General features: G+C 35.1%; 1 protein-coding gene across 2 annotated transcripts in view; it reads right to left on the reverse strand.

Moving 5' to 3' along the window:
* The window catches only part of ptc (protein patched), an 84,988-nt gene that overhangs the window by 15,236 nt on the left and 48,923 nt on the right, over positions 1–20,829 (reverse strand). The window contains exons 3-6 of one of the 2 annotated variants that reach the window (XM_033349534.2): positions 20,229–20,418; positions 18,431–18,500; positions 11,562–11,659; positions 10,450–10,663 (exon numbers count right to left, since the gene is read on the reverse strand). In XM_033349534.2, coding sequence (XP_033205425.1) covers positions 10,450–10,663; positions 11,562–11,659; positions 18,431–18,500; positions 20,229–20,418 — 572 coding nt within the window. Of the gene's footprint in view, positions 1–10,449; positions 10,664–11,561; positions 11,660–11,785; positions 11,905–18,430; positions 18,501–20,228; positions 20,419–20,829 lie in introns of those variants that run through there. The other variant, XM_076625834.1, reaches the window with a different exon arrangement.

The raw sequence follows: 20,829 nt of genomic DNA on the forward strand, positions 1-20,829 counted from the left end.
CAATACAGCATTGTCAACATATATTGTCAATACATACTGTCAACATCTATTGTCAATACAACATTGTCAACATTTATTGTTAATACATATCGTCAACATATATTGTCAATACAGTATTGTCAACATACATAGTCAATACATATTGTCAACATATATTATCAATACATATTGTCAACATACATAGTCAATACATATTGTCAACATATATTGTCAATACATACTGTCAACATCTATTGTCAATACAACATTGTCAACATTTATTGTTAATACATATCGTCAACATATATTGTCAATACAGTATTGTCAACATACATAGTCAATACATATTGTCAACATATATTATCAATACATATTGTCAACATACATAGTCAATACATATTGTCAACATATATTGTCAATACATACTGTCAACATCTATTGTCAATACAACATTGTCAACATTTATTGTTAATACATATCGTCAACATATATTGTCAATACATACTGTCAACATATATTGTCAGTACAGCATTGTCAACATATATTGTCAATACATATTGTCAACATATATTGTCAATAGTACATTGTCAACATATTTGGTCAATACAGCATTGTCAACATATATTGTCAATACATATTGTCAACATATATTGTCAATACAGTATTGTCAACATACATAGTCAATACATATTGTCAACATATATTATCAATACATATTGTCAACATATATTGTCAATACATATTGTCAACATATTTGGTCAATACATACTGTCAACATATATATTGTCAATACAGCATTGTCAACATATAGTGTCAATACATACTGTCAACATATATGGTCAATGCATATTGTCAAGACAACATTGTCAACATTTATTGTCAATACAATATTGTCGAAAATAGTCGAAGAAATTTTTAATTACTAAATTAAACAAAAATCGACGTCGAACAAAAATCTAAAAAATATAATTTTCATTTCAAGAAGCTCGAACGGTTTGTTAATTTGTAAAACTGAAATCAGTATTATATAATATTTGGTTCTTTATCGCTGTGTAATTTGTATTGCAATAAAGAAACATAAATCGTGTTATTAAAAAGCCACCGTTGCTTTCAAGCTTCTCGTCGCGTCGGTAGCATAATTCTACCTGAACTGTGGCAATCAGCTGCAGTTTGCGGAAAAAAAAAACAAACGCAATTTTACAGCATCGGCTGCGAATTCGTTAATACTTCGTATTACCCTAATTAACCCATCCACGTGAAAGAAAAAGAAAAAGAAAGAAAAAAAAAAGAACAACTCGAAATTTCGTGCTACTCGGCCACGTTCACCAACCACCCAAGCACCAATTGCAATCAATCAAACCCAAATTTCTCCCTAATTACACGTTCCTCCCAAAGATCATTCCGCGCCGTCTCCACCCGTCATTACGCTAGAATTTCAACGGACAAGCCTGTCATTTTGCGGTTTCCGCGTACGAACAGGGTCTACTTCCTATCCAAAATATTCCGAGAAGCGATCGCGACTCGTCGTTAAGATTCTTCCAGATTTATGGCCAATTGTCAGCAGATAACCCGCGCATATCGCGTTTAAATCATTTCCACGCAACGGCACATAAAATGTTAAATTAACGATTGGAAAGCGAAAAACATATAATCTCTTATTAATTGGATTTTTACGATAACAACCGGCGCTCTGAGCTTGTTTTAAATAATTTGTAATAATAGGGGCGAATATTCCTACTTAAGAGAAAAATGAAAATAAGAATATTCCACATGTACATATCATCGACAATGAGAAAAGAGATTTTCTCTTTAATTTTAATTTCTTCTAACCAGCGAATCGTTTCTTGGCTTTTCTTTTTAACAATAATGCTATATTTTGGCTTTTTGAAAACTGCATTATAGGAAACACGCTCGCACTAATTATCACCAGTAATTAACCAAACCTTTACACGATTCATACAATAAGACGTGAAACAAAAGGTAGGAATTGAAGGAGCACAGGTGTCTCCATAAATACGAAAAAGAGGTTGTTTGTCAGTAGGAAAAATTGCTATGTGAAACCATAGTTACGCATACGTTGTAATATAGTAGACACATAGCACTCTATCTCTGTGTAGTATAAAGCTATACTAGTTCATTCGAGTCTGCTATACAACCAATAAAATGAAATAAATAATTTGTATAATTAATTTACCATATATTAATTATTATGATTGTTTTTATTACCTTTACGTATTCATTATTAGATCAAGCTCTAACTTTAAACAAATAATAAGTAATTTGTATAATTAATTCACCATATACTAATTATTATGATTGTTTTTATTACTTTTACATATTCATCATTAGATCAAGCTTTAACTTTATCCCAAATTCAATAAATAAAATTAATTAATTAATTAATTAAAATAAATAAAATTAATTAATTAATTGAAATAAATAAAATTAATTAATTGATTAATTGAAATAAATAAAAATTATAATACTGCACCGCGGATCTTCAACTATACAAAATTCTACGTAAATAACGACCTATTTCATTTATTAGATATTACTACAACAAGTATCCCATTCTGGATATTTTATATAAATTTAATACGTAGGAAACCTAAGCTGTTTATTCGTTAGCTGTACCGCTTTGCCTGTAAACCTGTAAATTGTCCGTCAGCCTGGACGAGCTTTTACGCGCGAACGTGATCCGTGGACGCGCGACAGGCGCGGAATTCAGATCGTATGTTAATGAGGGCGAAACGACGGCCGCGTAATGTGTCGGCGGCGAAAAAGCGTACGTAATGCCGGTGTGTAGCGGCAGCGACCACCGACGTGGCGCAATAATGACGCGCATCTCTCGATTTTATTATTTTAATGTCGGTCCCGAGCGCCGCGGCCCACGCGACTCGCATACGCATTCGCCGATCCTCGCATGGGAATCGTTTCATTCAACGCTGTTCACTTGTCCCGTTTTCTTTCCCGCCTTTGCTACGTCCACGATTTTACGACCCAAAATTGATCGTTCCGAGGGTACCTTATCGGGCCATCTGAAATTTCGCCTGCGAATCGCCGGACATTCGATGGCTGCAACTTTGTACAAGTGCGATTTCCGAAGATATTCGATGACTGGTTTCGCAAACGTGCCGGTGCGCAGCAAGTTTGAAATGCGAGCGAGTGTGAGGCAATATATATTGGCGAAAGAATAGCACCGATAGGATCGATCGATAAGAATAGAAATATCAGGGTGTAGCTGACAACGAGTGACCTCATTCGTACGCTATATTTTAGCAAAAGTGGAAACACTTAAGTGTAACTGAGCGTTAGTGTGAGTAAGGGTCGTGAATGAGAATGTATTGGGAAGTTAGGATCCATTGGTAACAGAGAAAGTATTTGAGTCATTTGACGATGAATGCATTCATTGGTACGATATGGATTAATAAAAGTGGAAATACATAGGTGTAACTGATCGTAAGTGTGAGCGAGACGATGTATTAGACAATACGGTATATTTTAGTGAAAATGGAAGTACTTAAGTGTAACTGAGTGTGAGTATAAGTGAGGCAATAAACTGGCGAAAGAATTGGTAATAAAAGTGGAAACACTTAAGTGTAACTGAGTGTGAGTATTAGTGAGGCAATACACTGGCGAAAGAATTGGTAAGATCGAGTGGTCGATTAACAATAAATAAATATAGTTGAGTGTGAATGTCAATGAATGAATTCGTTTGTACGGTATACTTTTGCAAAAGTGGAAACACTTAAGTGTAACTGAGCGTTAGTGTGAGTAAGGATCGTGAATGAGAATGTATTGGGAAGTTAGGATCCATTGGTAACAGAGAAAGTATTTGAGTCATTTGACGATAAATGCATTCATTGGTACGATATGGATTAATAAAAGTGGAAATACTTAGGTGTAACTGAGTATGAGTATAAGTGAGTCAATACACTGACGAAGGAATTGGTAAGATAGAGTGGTCGATTAACAATAAATAAATATAGTTGAACAATAAATATAGTTGAATGTGAATGTCAATGAATGAACTCGTTTGTACGGTATACTTTTGCAAAAGTGGAAACACTTAAGTGTAACTGAGCGTTAGTGTGAGTAAGGATCGTGAATGAGAATGTATTGGGAAGTTAGGATCCATTGGTAACAGAGAAAGTATTTGAGTCATTTGACGATGAATGCATTCATTGGTACGATATGGATTAATAAAAGTGGAAATACTTAAGTGTAACTGAGTGTGAGTATAAGTGAGGCAATACACTGGCGAAAGAATTGGTAATAAAAGTGGAAACACTTAAGTGTAACTGAGTGTGAGTATAAGTGAGGCAATACACTGGCGAAAGAATTGGTAATAAAAATGGAAATACTTAAGTGTAACTGAGTGTGAGTATAAATGAGGCAATACACTGGCGAAAGAATTGGTAAGATCAAGTGGTAGCAAAAAATATAGTTGAGTGTGAATATGAATAAGTCAATTCATTCGTACGATATGTTTTAGTAAAAATGGAAATACTTAAGTGTAACTGAGTTTGAGTATAAGCAAGGCAATACATTGGCGAAAGAATTGGTAATAAAAATAGAAATATTTAAGTGTAGCTGAGTGTGAGTATAAGCAAGACAATACACTGGTGAAAGAAATGGCCAGATCGAGTGACAACAATAAATATAGTTGAGTGTGAATGTCAATAAGTGAACATTTGTACGGTATATTTTAGTAAAAATAGAAATACTTAAATCCAATTGATTATGAGCGCGAGTGAATTCAATAATGAAGTTGCTTTTAATACGAGTCATCTAAATTGTACAAGTATATTATATCAATTTTTGATGTCTATGAACATTGATAGATATTCATTAATAAATTAAGTCTTTTTGGTGCATGTTGAAAAAGTTAATATTTAAAGACTTGAGGATATATAGTAATGGAAATAACATTGTCTTCGTATACTATTTCAATCTATTTCAACTTCTACAATGTATTTTATACTACTCTTAATTTCTATATTCTTCAATTTCATAAAAAATCAGCTGAAAACTGTATCATGGGCAATACGTTTGCACTTAATCAAATATCAATTATCAATAATTAACCACACCTTCTTATGATTCATTAATATGTCATAAACAATCTATTTCAACATCTACAATGCATTTTATACGACTCTTAATTTCTATATTCTTCAATTTCATAAAAAATCAGCTGAAAACTGTATCATGGGCAATACGTTTGCACTTAATCAAATATCAATTATCAGTAATTAACCAAACCTTCTCACGATTCATTATCACGTTACAAACATCCATATCAATAACAATTCCATAAAATCGCTCTTCAAAGAACAACGTCTACCAACACTGCTCAACTTCCATATCGTCAAACTTACCCCAAACCAAAACCTAACCCCGATCATTGCTTCCACCCCTAACTCAATCCATCGATAAAAAGCCGAGGCTGAAGCCCCAAGTGCTTCACGAATACGCTCCACGCTCGCTTGCCTCGCACTTCCGGTTCTACAGATCCTGGCGCAGATACCGCACGTATTTCCTCCTACCCTCCACTCGCGCTTCCATCGGCCCCCCCAGGAAGTCGCCGTTGGTGAATCCACCGTTTGGAAATCAGCATTCTCCATCGACTTTTCACGCGCTGAAAAAGTTCTCCATTTTGATCGCGACGATGCAGCACGCACGCACGCGCCCGCGCCGTGTATCTGCACACAGAGACAGGCGCAACAAAGAAGCAAAGCACGGCCAATTAAATATTCATTACCGCGGCTAGGTCGCCGGCTCCGGCCAGCGGAATATCTGCTCCGCGCCGCGGACATCAAAGCGGAATGGACGAGTGCGGCTGTCCAGGACCTACCGGACTCGCTACGCGCGCGCAACCGGTCGTCATCGGCCGCGGAATTCCAAGTGACCACTTGTTATTCCGGACATCGATCCTATGAAACGAATCTTAGGCATCCGCAGCCTTCCCCTACATCGTAGCCGCCGCGGCCTCGGTAATTCCGTCGCTACGAGATGGTATTTTGATAGCAATTTCGTCGACCCGGCGACGTCTCACGCTACCAGCCGATAGACAGGAATTTTTAGCTGACCTCCTTCCCCTACCACTGGGCCACCGACGCTTTTCTTCGCTGCGATACGATGGATCCCTTGCTTCGGCATTTTCTCAGACACGCGCCAGACGTCTGCGATCTTCTGGCGAATTTACAGCAGCCACCGATATCCAGCGATTTCTGTTTGATTTTGGAGTGCGCTGTCCCGTGTCTACTTTCAGGGAATTACGAGCTGAAGACGAATTGTTTTCTCATTTTTCTCTTCCTTTTCTTTCTTCATTTTGTCTTCGTCGTTTTATACGCAACGCTCTAATGCAGTTTCGTGGATGGCGGAGTGTTACATTCAAGCGAGAGCAATGGGATTTATTTCTGGGGTTGCAGTTTGCTTGAAGAAGGTGTTTGGTTCCAAGGGAAACATTGTACGGTGCAAATTATTTCTTCCCAGGGCCGCTGTATCCTTCGTGTTTTTATATCTTTTACGTCTTTCTCAGTGGAAGTGTGCATTCCTTAACGCCAACCTTACAGGACCTTCAAATGACCGATTTCAAAATTCATTTGGAATTGCGCATTGTCGTTTCTTTTGCTCGTCTAACTTTATGTAAATTCTTCTATTATCTGGTTAATCAATTGTTCAATTTTTGCATATAAGAATTGACATAAAGTAGATGAAGAAAAGAAGCAACGACGACTCTAGAACTTCAAATTAAATTTTCAAACCTGCCATTCGACTGGACCTGGTAAGATTAGTGTTAATACTTTAATCGCTCCATGTCGCCACTGCTCTTTGGAAAACTTCACCATCTTCTGTTGAGGTTGACTGATACAGCAACGAGTGGATGAAATTGTAATAGGAAAATACATTGAAATAAGTATAGGTATAAGTACAGGTATAGTTTATGCTGATCCAGATCCTCACTCTTACAGTGTTACAGTACAATAGGAAGCTGATAGGAAGCACGTTCATATATTTATAGCAAAGAACATTACCAAAAAGCTAACCTTGGTGTGTAGCTCTAGCTGAAGGCTACAAGAAACAGCAACAGAAATCTACTTATATCTCTTTTGTTTCTAGAGCTTGTAACCCAAAAACAAAATTTATATTCAAGGGCACAGTAATATGGACCTCTCGTTATTTTGAATTTTCTTCACTAAATTCTATTCTCTTCGTAACAGCGGTCTCCAGGTCATGGATATACAAAAGTTATTCTTGAAGTAATTACTTCAACATTTCCTATGGATTGGAATATAGTTTTAGTAATTAGAATATATTTTTTACTTATCATGGTGCGTCTTCATACGTTCAACTATCAACTCGAATATTCTTCCTTCTGTCTTCCTAACTCCAATAAAGAATTTAACAATCCAAAATGTTCTTCCCTTTTCATACATTGAAACATTGCTCAGGTTGACGATTCGTGCTCGTTAAGCTTCAGCATCCTCAACTCCTCACACTTGTCTTCTTTTTCTTCAATATAATAACAGCTTCGTGTAATATTTTTACACATCACCTTCCATCCTGCATATATTTTCATCCATCTCATAAATATCAATTTACTTATTTTTAATTATTGGACTGGCACCTAAGTGATTGCAGATTTTCTCAATACCACCTAACGACAAAATCCGCAATCACTTAGCTGTTATTCCACGCAGCTGGACAAATTGCACAGTACAAATTACAGTACAAATTACAGTACAGTCCTAGTCCACCCTCTTGTCAAACGTTACACAGCAGCGCATTAGCCTGACTCGCATAAAGACGAATATTTCAGGAAACTTTGCTCAGCAACTGGCCTGATACTGTCGACTACCCTGCATCCAACTTCTCTACCAACTTGTCGATCGCTTTCTAATTGAACGTTTCCCAATAGCGTTTCGTAATAGCAATAGACGATTATTTACGTGCATCAGCTTGAACCGCGTTGGCCTCCCACGACAGATCGATAGCAGCCATAAATCCCGCCATTAACGAGGCCAAGACGGAATTAAGGCTAATAAACGGACCCGGCATAATTGCACGTAGCCCTATGAATTATAACATCGATCCGTCTGACGCACGAACAAGCGTGTTAATAAGCGGTTGGCGAGCTTTTTGCCTCCACGTTTGCCAATGGTCTCGGCGCGCGGCCTCTGACGTAACAAGCGTGTCACGAACTTGCCCACTTGGGATACACGGCTGGTTAATCGAGAAAACGCAATGCACGTGCACGCGTGCGCTGCAGTTTTCGGACTTACCGATATCCGGACGCGAACTCGCGTCAGCAGGAAGCGGAAATTGTAAAGAAGGTTAATTAAAAGGAAATTACGTGTAGACGAGGCTTGCGTGTTCCTGTGAATGAAACATAGTTTTCATGTCTCAGTTAAATTACACGGTCGAGGAAAGTTTTCCACATCGGCGCTAATTTGCAAGAAGAGGCGGAGATTATAATGAAGATTGTAACAATTTTAGAGATTCCTTTTTTTAATTAGATGCGGGCAAATATTGTGTGCTTCCGTGGATGGAATCTAGTTTCAATTTTTTATTGCAATTGTAACTGATGGTGTAACTATTTGAAAAATTGTTTAATTAGACAGAGGCAGGAATTGTGTATTTTTATGGATGAAATTTAGTTTAAATTTTCTAATTATAATTCCACGTGCGGTGCAACGTTCTTGATAGTTTTCCACATCAACGTGCGAGAAAAAGCAGAGATTGTAGTAAAAATATTTACAATTTAAAAAATTGTTTAATTAGACAGAGGCAGGAATTGCGTATTTTTATGGATGAAATTTAGTTCTAATTTTCTAATTATAATTCCACGTGCGGTGCAACGTTCTTGATAGTTTTCCATATCAACGTGCGAGAAAAAGCAGAGATTGTAGTAAAAATATTTACAATTTAAAAAATTGTTTAATTAGACAGAGGCAGGAATTGTGTATTTTCATGGATGAAATTTAGTTGTAATTTTCTAATTATAATTCCACGTGCGGTGCAACGTTCTTGATAGTTTTCCATATCAACGTGCGAGAAAAAGCAGAGATTGTAGTAAAAATATTTACAATTTAAAAAATTGTTTAATTAGACAGAGGCAGGAATTGTGTATTTTTATGGATGAAATTTAGTTGTATTTTTCTAATTATAATTCCACGTGCGTGCAAGCTCCTCGGATGTTTTGGATTTTGTATATTATAATAAAAATTTAGAAAATTAGCTTCAGACAGAAACTGTGTGTTTTCATGAATCAAAACTAATGAAACTTTCTAATTTTCTAATCAAACCACAGTTGAGGCTGATCTACGTATAGTGTAAGTATAGAAAGAAACGAAGATCCTAATGAAAATGTCTAAAACAGTAAAATTGAAAGTTAAAACGTAGCTGTACTTTTCCAATAAAATTATTGTTGACAGTGTGTTGCACCATTCTCTGTATGTAATAAAAGTTCAAAAGAATTAGATCCAAAGAACCGTGTGTTTTGTGAATAAACATTGAGAAATTAATAACATTTAAACATATTAATAAACATTGAGAAATTGATTAATCGGATAACATAAGAACTTACATAAAATTAGATGAATAAAGGAAATAACAGTAAATGTACAATTTTACATTAAACATTGAAACCGGCCATTTGTTAATGTTGATGTTAAAACTGAGAAAAGGCAAGTAATTATATCTAAACGATGCGCAGAAATACCATTTAATCCGATACTCTGTTCATATACCAAGAAAAGCACCTAATATATAAGATGTTATCATGTCACAAGTGTATCAAAGACAATAAAAATTCTCTCTAAAACCAAGTTAAAAAAAGCCTGTTCCTGAGACGAGCGTCTAATCGAAGAAAAAAAGCCTATCTCGCCAAGCCATGTTTTCACCCCTATTTCGCCTCATCAGAGTCGTCAAACACCACTCTACTACTGTTGCCAGCGATTTTACTTCTGCTAATCATCGCAGTTTACGGCTGACCTACGAGAGAAGAACGTGATAATCGTACGCAAGAGAAAAGAAAGAGAAACAAAAAGAAAAAGAAAACCAAAGGAAAGAAATACAACGCGGTGCGAGTAAACGAAATAAACAAAAACAAAAAAAAAAGAAAGAAAGATAGAAAAATAAAAAGGAGGAAAGAACGCCAAGAAAACTCGTACATTCCAAGGTACCCTCCTTCTTTTTTTCTTTTTTCTTTTTTTTCTTTTTTCTTTTTACCAAGCTAATTTACAGCGACTGTTACGAGCATCCTTTTTGCGCAATTTAATCCGAATTTGTCGGTATCAAAAGACGACGCCACGAAACGCGCCGGGACTACCCGTGTATCAACAATTACACGCCAAGACTTTCACCTTAATCGGTCGACACACGGCTCCGCTGGTACTACAATCTCGGAGACAAGGTGCGTTTGTTGGGTTGCTTGCTTGGTTGCCTGGTTGCTTGCTTGCTTACCTGCTGGGATTTTTTGTTGGGCGCGGTTTCCGGACACTCAGGGTCCGCTGGGTCGAGGCAGGGCTTGCTTTGGTAGCCGTTCGTTATCCCGGCCCTCTTCATGTAGTCCTCCAGAGTTTTGAAGGGAAACATGAACTGCAGTTTCTTCATCTCGTCCAGCATCCACAATGGATTGAGATTCGTCCAGTGCACTGGCTTGTGCATCTGCGTGCCGCTACCGTGGAAAAAATAATTCAAAGGCGAAATGAACCACTTCACTCTCTCTCTCTCTCTCTCTCTCTCTCTCTCTCTATATATATATATATATATATATATATATATATATATATATATATATATATATATATACATCTATTTATTTCTCTTTGTAGAACGATATATTGATAATGATTAATAGACTACGGAATCCCATGCATTTATGAGAAACATTTATATTGTTATATTATATATATTATTATACATTGTTATATATATTACCATTAGGTGGTCATGACAAAATCCGCAATCACTTAGTTGCCAACCCAATATTATTACGTAGAGTGCGAACAATTTATAGAAAGTGTATAATATATAAATATGTATAATAACGTATCAAATATCAAGAGTATAATGGCTTATCTGATATTTCATAGGTAGACGAATTTTCAATACCAGTTTTCGTATTTTCTGTTATATCCATGGACAAGTGAGTTTCATAGAAATCCGTGGTCTAATGGTTAGACTGAGATATTGATGAGATGAAATGAAACATTTCGAAGTCTACGCGACGATATTGACACTGCACATGTGTAAATTTTATATAACATATATATATAAAAAAAAGGTTATACGTTATATGTAAATATCTACATATATCTCTTCTACTATTGAGGTTAGGTTAGGTTGGCAACTAAGTGATTGCGGATTTTGTCATTACCACCGAATGACAAGATCCGCAATCACTTAGTTACCAACCCAATATTTTGTTTCGTTTATTGTTTCCTATTCATTTATATACATTTATCTTATTTCTCATTCGTTTAATTTAATTATACTTTGTTTACTTTTTTCATTCAATTTTACTTATTTATATACTCATATATTTATACACACATTATATGTATGATACTTACGGTATATACACAGGAGAGTCCGGTCCTAAGAGCTTGCTACCTTCCCAGAAACAATCGAGGGGTGTAATGATGGCGCATGGTATAATTCTATCGAAGATCTGCAATTAAAAATTGGTTAGAAACTGGTCCACGGTATTTATATCTAACGAGAAAAGCTCGCGCGAAATCTATTTATATCGAACTACAAACAAATCACGCGACATCTTTTCAATTTCTTTACATACAATCGCGTATGCCGATGCTTGTTCAGGAATTCGAATCATTCGTCGAACAGATCAATGACAGATACGAGAGAAATTGGAAGATTGAGAGAAGACAAAGCGAGGACTGAGCGATATATCGCGGAAATTATCGATTCGGCGAGTTCGAGTAATCGATCACATCATCACAGTGATGGCGGTTCAACACCGTAGCTACGTAGTAATCATGACAGATATTTATGTACATTCATGTCTTGAAATATAATTTAATATAATTATATTGTATGTAATTATACAATTACACATAATTATATTATAGAATATAATTAAAAAACTGAAATCCACAGAGAAATTTGCTTGTCCCTAGGAAATATCGTAAGAGATACGACGCTTCCGATATTTCGCATACTTTTGCATATCACGCGCACTTTCGAACCCATGGAATGTCCGAGGAAGGGAAAAAAATCGGCGGTCTAACGATCAGCCATCAGCGCGGAAGAATTTTCCTTAGCAGCGTTAGACGAAAGAAATTGTCATGCTCTGATGTATTTAATGGATTATTGGATGACGAATGCTACGTTCCCGGCACCGATTTACGATTATTTCTCCTTTTCTTCGATAGTGGACACTAACGATCGCCATAAGGTTTTTCTTGGTAGGAAGGCATTATGGGAGGCCACCTGTGTGTTCTCGGAAACTCGAATAGGGCGGTCTCTCCAGCCAAGCGTTTCGTTTTTTCGGCCCCCTTGATTTACGAATAATATGAATTTGGATAGGATTCGAGGAACCTAGCGGACATTTGTTACACCATCGTCGCGGTGGTCTGGTCGAGTAACGCGACCACGAATTTAATCGAGAACGCGTTAAGCTCGTTTTTTGCCCATCGACTGTTTCATTTTTCCAACTAACGCGATTACACAGGCTTTCACTTCAACTGCACGTTCAGTCGACGAATCGTAGGTTTGAGCGGCGATTTAACACACGTTTGCTGCGTGATCGAAGGTACTTTGTGTGAGAGAAGAAATTTTTAGTTTGAACGAAAATGAAACAAGGTGAAATTTTGCTACGAATCATCTACGTTGAATTCGTGGCAGCTCTTCGACTCGTATACGTACGAACACGTACTCTATAAAACGTTTCACGGTTTATTGACACTGTAACGTGACACGGTGAAATTTGAAACCAATTTGAAAATCTATATAGAAGTTACAAGATACTCGTTGCAAACATATATTCGATATATTTCTATACATACATATACAGGGCGCGAGCGAATAACACGTACAAGCGAACACGAGGTGATTCCTTTGGAAAAAATAAGAACAAAATGTGCAATAAAATGTTGTCATTTAAGGTTTAATTTTCGAGAAAATCGAGTTTGAACGTTTATCGAGTATACTAATTACCGTATGGTTAATTACCGACTGGTACGAGTAAACGATCGATAAGATGTCATCATAGAAGCGAAAGTAGGTAAAAGATGTAAAATAAATAATCTTTCCGTTTAAGGATTTATTTTCAAGAAAACAGAGTTCGAACGTGTTTAGTTAAGAATCGATCTAGCGCTTACACGCGTATGATAAATTTAAACACAGTTCTATAGTTTTGTGAACACAATTAAAGAAACGTTATCTAAATAGAAATTTGTCTCGTCTATCGAACATCATAGTAAGTGCTGTATTTTAAATATTGTATACACTTTTGCATGTTACACGCACTCTATCGATTTTTGGAATCTTAAATTTCCGAAAAATGCACAAACATCCGCTGTCTACTTATCACCAGTCTATCGTGTTAATTGCAGCGGATACTGTGCGTAACTGTATATGTCTGTATCCTTGATAATGACTCGTTTACGTCGTGCATTTTCGCGTTTTTTATTTCTATCCAACCATCTCTTCAAACCATTGTGATTGATTTATAAAGTGACAGAACAAAGACAATTCGAAATCCCGCCCCAAGATCTACAAAATGTCGGTTTACGCGTCAACTTCTGTTGGTTTAAAATTCCAGTATCGAACATTTTTATATCAAATATAAAAGTATCAGTAGCCCAAATAATTTGCCATTCGAATATTGCCAAAAACTATTCTTCAAATATGAAATCTATACCTAAAATCAGGAAAGCAATTTTGGCGAAGAAAAGTGCCTGCGTCACGGCAACCAGGCAGACAAAGGTATTCGTCTCGGTTGTATACGTACAGGGTACAAACCTCGATTAATTCAAACCATGAAATAAAAACTTCGCACAGTTAAATCTCCTAGAACTTTACGAATTACACGAGTGCATACCTCTATAAATATATTTTATACACAACTGACATATATATATATAGTTTCAATTAGGTTATTCGTGTTAAACAGCAATCTTGTCTGCCATTGTAAATCGATGAGATCCAGTGAACAGGGATAAGAGGACGCGGTCGCGTTAAAAGTGAAACATCCTGTACATAAGCGCTGGGATAATAATATTCCTGTTTGTCTGAGATACAGGAGACCGCCGTGTGATTTAGACGGTTGTTACTTCAGGCAATTCCTGCATACCGGAACATCTATCATTCAACAGAAACTTCGAGATTGAAACATAATGAATCGCGCGGATGTTGGTCGATCCTCGGAGTTTCTTTAGAACTACAGTCAGTTACAGAAGTCTACATACATCAAGCGAATTTTCTTAAATATTTGGACACGATTTAATTGCATAAAAATCCGCAATCCCTAGAAATCTCATATTCGATCCTTCAATTTCTTTCTTCCTTTTTCATTGAAATTTCTCTCTGCGTATATCATACCACGTATTTCTTGCAATTCCTATAAATTGAATATTTGGACCCAGTTTAATTGCATGGAAATCTGCAGTCTAATAACGACGATTTCATCCAAATGGAAAGAGCAAATGGAGATGGTAAGAGAAGAGGTGCTTCCTCATATTAAGGCATTCGTGACACTCAAAAAATTTAATTTTTGGAAATGCAAGAAGAATAACCACACTCTGTGTGGTTACTTGTGTTGAAAGAGTTATCTGATTTGGCAGCCAAAAACATATGACATCCATAAAAATTTAAAGAAACTACCGATCAATCTTAATCCGTATTTCTATTGTTCTATTATCTTTCTACTGTCCATTATCTGAAAATTCCATTATCCGAACAGTTTTGTCTCCTCCTTAACTGCTACTTTGGTGCGGTGCGGTGAAACTCGCGCTGGTAACATCGCGGAAGCGGCGCGTCCGACGTCGCGGCGTCTCTCACGCTGAGGTAATTTCGTGCTTTTCCCTTTTCCCAGCCGCTCGAAACGCGTCTAACGCGTCCGCTCGTTAGCGGCGCGCAAGAAACGATGTAGCACGCGTGAGCGCGCGGAAACGAGCGTGCGACTTTGTACGTGCAAACCGGCGCGACGTTTGTTCGGCTTTTCAAGCGTCGTATTCAATTTTCGACGTTTACGACTGTACGTGAGTCGTTGGGGAACGACGCTGCGACATGGTGACTGGACTCCAGGACACGAACGAACAGATCCGCCGCGGATACGTGCTACGCCTAGCGATGACCACGATTTTCCCTTAAGCTTCTCCTATTAAACTAAACTGTGAGAATCTTTCGATCCGTTTAACGTTACGCGTCGCCTTCGTTCGCGTCGTTGCTAGATTACAAGGAAAACGTATTTTCACGAACACCTATGAACATATATATATATATTCTATGTATATGTAGAATTATAAATGTAATATAAATTATTATATTCAAATTTATATTTGAGTTATATATTAAATTAAATTATATTAGATTATATATTATATTCTATTATATTATATAAAATGATATATTAAACCAAATATTATAATATATTAAATTATATATTCTATTCTATTCTATTCTATTCTATTATATTATATTATATATTAAATTGAATATTATAATATATTAAATTATATATTCTATTTTATTCTATTCTATTCTATTTTATTCTATTCTATTCTATTCTATTCTATTCTATTATATTATATATTAAATTGGATATTATAATATATTAAATTATATATTCTATTTTATTCTATTCTATTCTATTATATTATATTATATTATATATTAAATTATATTATACTATATATTTATATTTAAATTATATTTAAATATATTTATTATTTATATATCTATATAATATAACATATAATAATATATAATATATGTAAAATACAATATATAATATAAATATATAGATACAGATATACAGATATAATATATAGATATAAAATACAGATATACAATATACAGATATAAAATACAATATATAATATATTCAACTATTTCATATTTTTAGAAATGGAACCTAAGGGGATTTTGTTCTCTTTCTTTTGTTGTTCGTTTAAGCTCACGAGCTATTGCTAAGGATTGTTGATGATGACTACGAGAATCATCAGTGGGATTTTACCATAAATTTACACAGATTACCATGAGAATTTGTTTTACCATGATTTTACATAGATTCTAAATATTATTAATATGTCTCTGTTCATAGTCCATAAGCGACTGTACGCTTGCTTACTCAGGCAAAAATGATCGTTGCGATTAGACAGTGGATATTTATGCAAATTCAGATTCTTATGAACACAATTAAGGAAACAAAGCTTAAACGGAGATTTGTTTCATCGTCTGACTCTCGCCGGTCCCTCGTGTCAATTTTGCACATTTCTCTGGTAAAAAATTGTATCGTTTGACCACTTATACAACAATTTTCCTGAAACTTGTTGACTTTGACACGCGATGAATTGTATGCTAACGACACGAATAGCAACATGAATTATTTATCTTTTCATTTCATCGATGTTTCGCCATTGTGTGAATCTGACGCACTAAGGACACGTTCAATTGCAAAACTGAGGAACGAACGAGGATCAAATATCATAACAGATACTATACTTCAAATATTTCGTGTTTGCACCTTTAAATTTTGAAAAAACGCATAGAAGTCCGCAGTTTAGTTATTATGATGTACTTTTGACATTACGTAATTACAATAGCCTTGACTCTAGTGATTTTGACCTTGAGATATATTGTAGAGGGTCTTGAGCAACATACACTTTGTTCCAGTCGTAGAACGATCGTAGGTCAAAAGTCAAGTTAGGTTAGATCTTTTGAGCCACCCATTGAATCTAACCTAATCTAACCTAACCTAATCTAATCTCATATAACTTAACCTAACCTAGCCATACCTAATCTAACCTAACCTAATATAATCTCATATAACTTAACCTAACCTAGTCATACCTAATCTAACCTAACCTAACCTAATCTGATATAACTTAACCTAACCTAGCCATACCTAATCTAACCATACCTTACCGATATTAGGATGGCAATTCTGTGCAAATGCATATAGAATTTCATTTTTAATATCTTGTATCGAAGTAAACGTAATGTAACAAGTGATATGTTCTTTTCGTCAAACACATTTTTAATCAAGTCAAACTCTTAAATTGTAATAAATGTAAAGTATCGTTTTCTTTTTGTCAAAACATTTGCTCGTCTCCCCGCCCACCTACAACGTATCCGAAATTCAACAAAATTGCAGTCGAGACTTTCTTTCTCCGCGCGATTACCATTTCGATATTCGACATAAATGCTAACTTTATTTCATAATATAAAATCGTGGATATTTTAGTTTGCCTGGCAATAAGTAGCTCACTTGAATCGTAAATTCATTGTAAGGAATCACATAAAACAGCAACTGATTTTACGATGGGTCGAAGTCATATAATTGGTACCAAATAATTCAGTTAATTATTGAACATGATTGTACTATTGTGTTTGTCATAATATAGTAATATATAATGTTGTATTATTATACTGTAATATTTATAATACTTTAAATAACTTTCCCTTGCATCTAATGCAAAGAAAAAATCCATAAAACTGCAAGTGATTTTATAATGGGCCGAAGTCATATAATTGGCACCAAATGATTCAGTTAATTATTGAACATGATTACACTAATATGTTTGCCATAATATTGTAATGTGTAATAATATAATATCCATAAGTCTCATAATATTATAATGTGTAATAATATAATATCCATGAGTCTCATAATATTGTAATGTGTAATAATATAATATTCATAAGTTTCGTAATATTGTAACATTAATTATATTGTAACATATATTATTATACCGTAACATTTGTAATATATTAAACAAAATTTCCATGCATCTAATGCAAAGAAAAAATCCAGAAAACAGCAAGTGATTGTATGATGGATGGAAATCATATAATTGTGATCAAATTTTCTCATAATATTGTAATGTGTAATAATATAATATCGTCATAATATTGCAATATTATTATATTGTAATATATAACATTGTATAATTATACCGTAACATTTGTAATATTTTAAACAAAATTTCCTTGCATCTAGTACAAAGGAAAGATCTAAATGAATAAATGTGAAAAGCATTGTCTGCTCCTCGAGCTTACTCTTCGTCTCGTAGCTATCGTAGCCATCGCTAGTTTCAGAATTTCCTAATGAGAAATCGAAAGAGTCACAGTGCACGCACGATAACGCGATAGAGTGGTTCACGCGTCGAATACCTGAACAGTTGAACAGCCAACGAACACGAACGTGACATCGCGTATCTACTTATATCTAGATAAAGTGGTAGCTCTAAATTACCTGGTCGATGTAGTGCATGTCGAAGTTGGGTATGTTCAGCGCGTAACACATGTCTTTCAGCCTCCACTCGCTGCAAACGACACAGAAAGCATGCATTCATGAATACAACAAGTTTTGCATCCCTTTAACCACCGTCTCGCCGATAACAGCGGCAAGGAATCGACTCTTGCGAACACCATCGAAACGATGGCAATCGTTGTTCTTCGCCGTCTCCTCGCCACTCACAGGGTGTCTACGAAGTCTTTGGAAAATAGGCAAATCGTGCGGTATTTACATATTCACGTTTTATTTCCAGGCAAATCAATTTCAATTTTTATATGTTCATTCGTTTTCTTTTCTTTTTTTTTCTTTCTCAGAGGATAACGTAAACCATCGTTACGAATCGTATATTATTAATTACACGACCAACCTGTTACAACCGTGCTGCACTCTTAACCAGAAACTCGTTCTATAACCATGAAATTATACTGCGAGTTTTAACACTTTACCGACCGATAGTCTATTAATTGGTTTCTGTCGCCGACGCTTACCGACCGATAGCCTATTAATCGGCTTTTTGCCGCAGACAATCTTTCTCATTATTTGAGCAGTAATTTGTTATTTAGTACTAAGGTATCTTGTTCAGTTCGTTGCTTTGTAAGCTCCCACAGTTTTATACCAATTTGAAAAACTTACCATTCGCGATGAACGAAAAGAATGATATTAGAGAGTCTAAACCGAAACAGAGCGGTCGGTAAAGTGTTAATAAATTGATGGAAAGTTAACTTCTGCTTATTCCCGGCAGGATAGTTTGGAATGGGAAGAAATTCTGGAGATGGAAACAAATGAAATTTGGGACAAGTGAAGTTATGGATAAAAGGATCGACGACAATATCGCAGAATATCGTGCGACGCGATAAAATTGATCTGTAACAGCTGATATGAAATAATAGAAAATTCAGGGCATATGAGTCTCAGAGATGAGAAACTTTCTTTCAAGTCGATAAGGAAGACTGCAAACAGATTCTGACTGATTAGTAGAAAGACTAAGAAGATTCTTCCAATGTGGTAAAAAGAAAGAAAAAGAAAAAGCTAATTGTAAGTAATATTGTAAAATGTACTATATATAATATATTTAGCATGCACTAAACATAGTTTGTAGAAAAAAGACTGAAAAGATTCTTTCATATTAATAAAGAGACTAAGAAGATTCCTCTATTTCAAGAAAAATGCTAATTGTAAGTAATATATATATGTATACATTTTATATTTTACAATATTACAATAAATATTTACAATGTTGTACAATATACTATATATACTATATATTGTAAAATGTACTAGATATATATGCATTTTACATTTTACAATATCACAATACAATATTTACAATATTGTAAAATGTACTATATAAATATACATTTTACATTTTACAATATTACAATACAATATTTACGATATTGTAAAATATACTATAAAAATATACATTTTACAATATTACTATAATATCATGGTATTTATTATTAGTATTATATATAGCACATCACATATATATATGAAAAATTCCTATCTTTAAGAGTATGTCGTTGATTCGTACCTTATAATTCAGTAAAATTCGAGATCACTCGCCTTACATATTATAAGAAAATTTCATTCGATATACGAATTCAACAGTTTGTCCTATGCAGATTCAAATGAAAATTCGTGGTCCTTCTCCGCCAACTTCGTATACATTTCCACGTGTCTGGCGAAACGGTGGAGCGAACAAGAGAAAAGAGTAAGAGAAAGAAAAAGAGAAGAAAATAAAAAATGAACTTACGTGTCGAACAGGTGTACGGTGACCTGCGTGGCCGCCTTCAGGATTTCTAAGTGTTCCTTGAGTGCGGCAGGGTGCAAGATATTCGCCCCGGGATGCCTTGGTGTTTGAATCACCAGCTGATGCGTCGAGGCGGCTGCTTCGCCCAGTGCTTCCGAGGTGTAGGTCAACTCTTTTTGCAACCTTCCGCCTTCTACCATCAAAAAATACCATACGCGTCACGTGAATCTCAATCAGAGAAAATTGTCTAACGAGACACATGTGCAAGAAGAAGCTTTTGAAACCCGGGTTAATTGATAAAATTTTATTTATCGAATCTTCAAACGATCCTTACGATATTTTAACTGCGCGATTTATTTACCACTTAGGTAGACACTTTGTTTTTATGTTTTTTCTTATCTTATATTTATTATTAATTTATATTTGTATTATTATTATACCTATGTTTATTTCTTATATTTCTACCATCTCTATGTTCTTATGTTATTTTTCATTTTAAATGTATGCTAAGATTTTTTATAAAACACAGTGATTAATATATAACACATAATATACCAAATACACATACATATACAAATACATAATACACAAAATATACAAAATA

Source organism: Bombus vancouverensis, chromosome 17 (genome assembly GCF_051014615.1).
Source record: "Bombus vancouverensis nearcticus chromosome 17, iyBomVanc1_principal, whole genome shotgun sequence".
In the NCBI taxonomy this organism is placed as follows: Eukaryota; Metazoa; Arthropoda; class Insecta; order Hymenoptera; family Apidae; genus Bombus; species Bombus vancouverensis.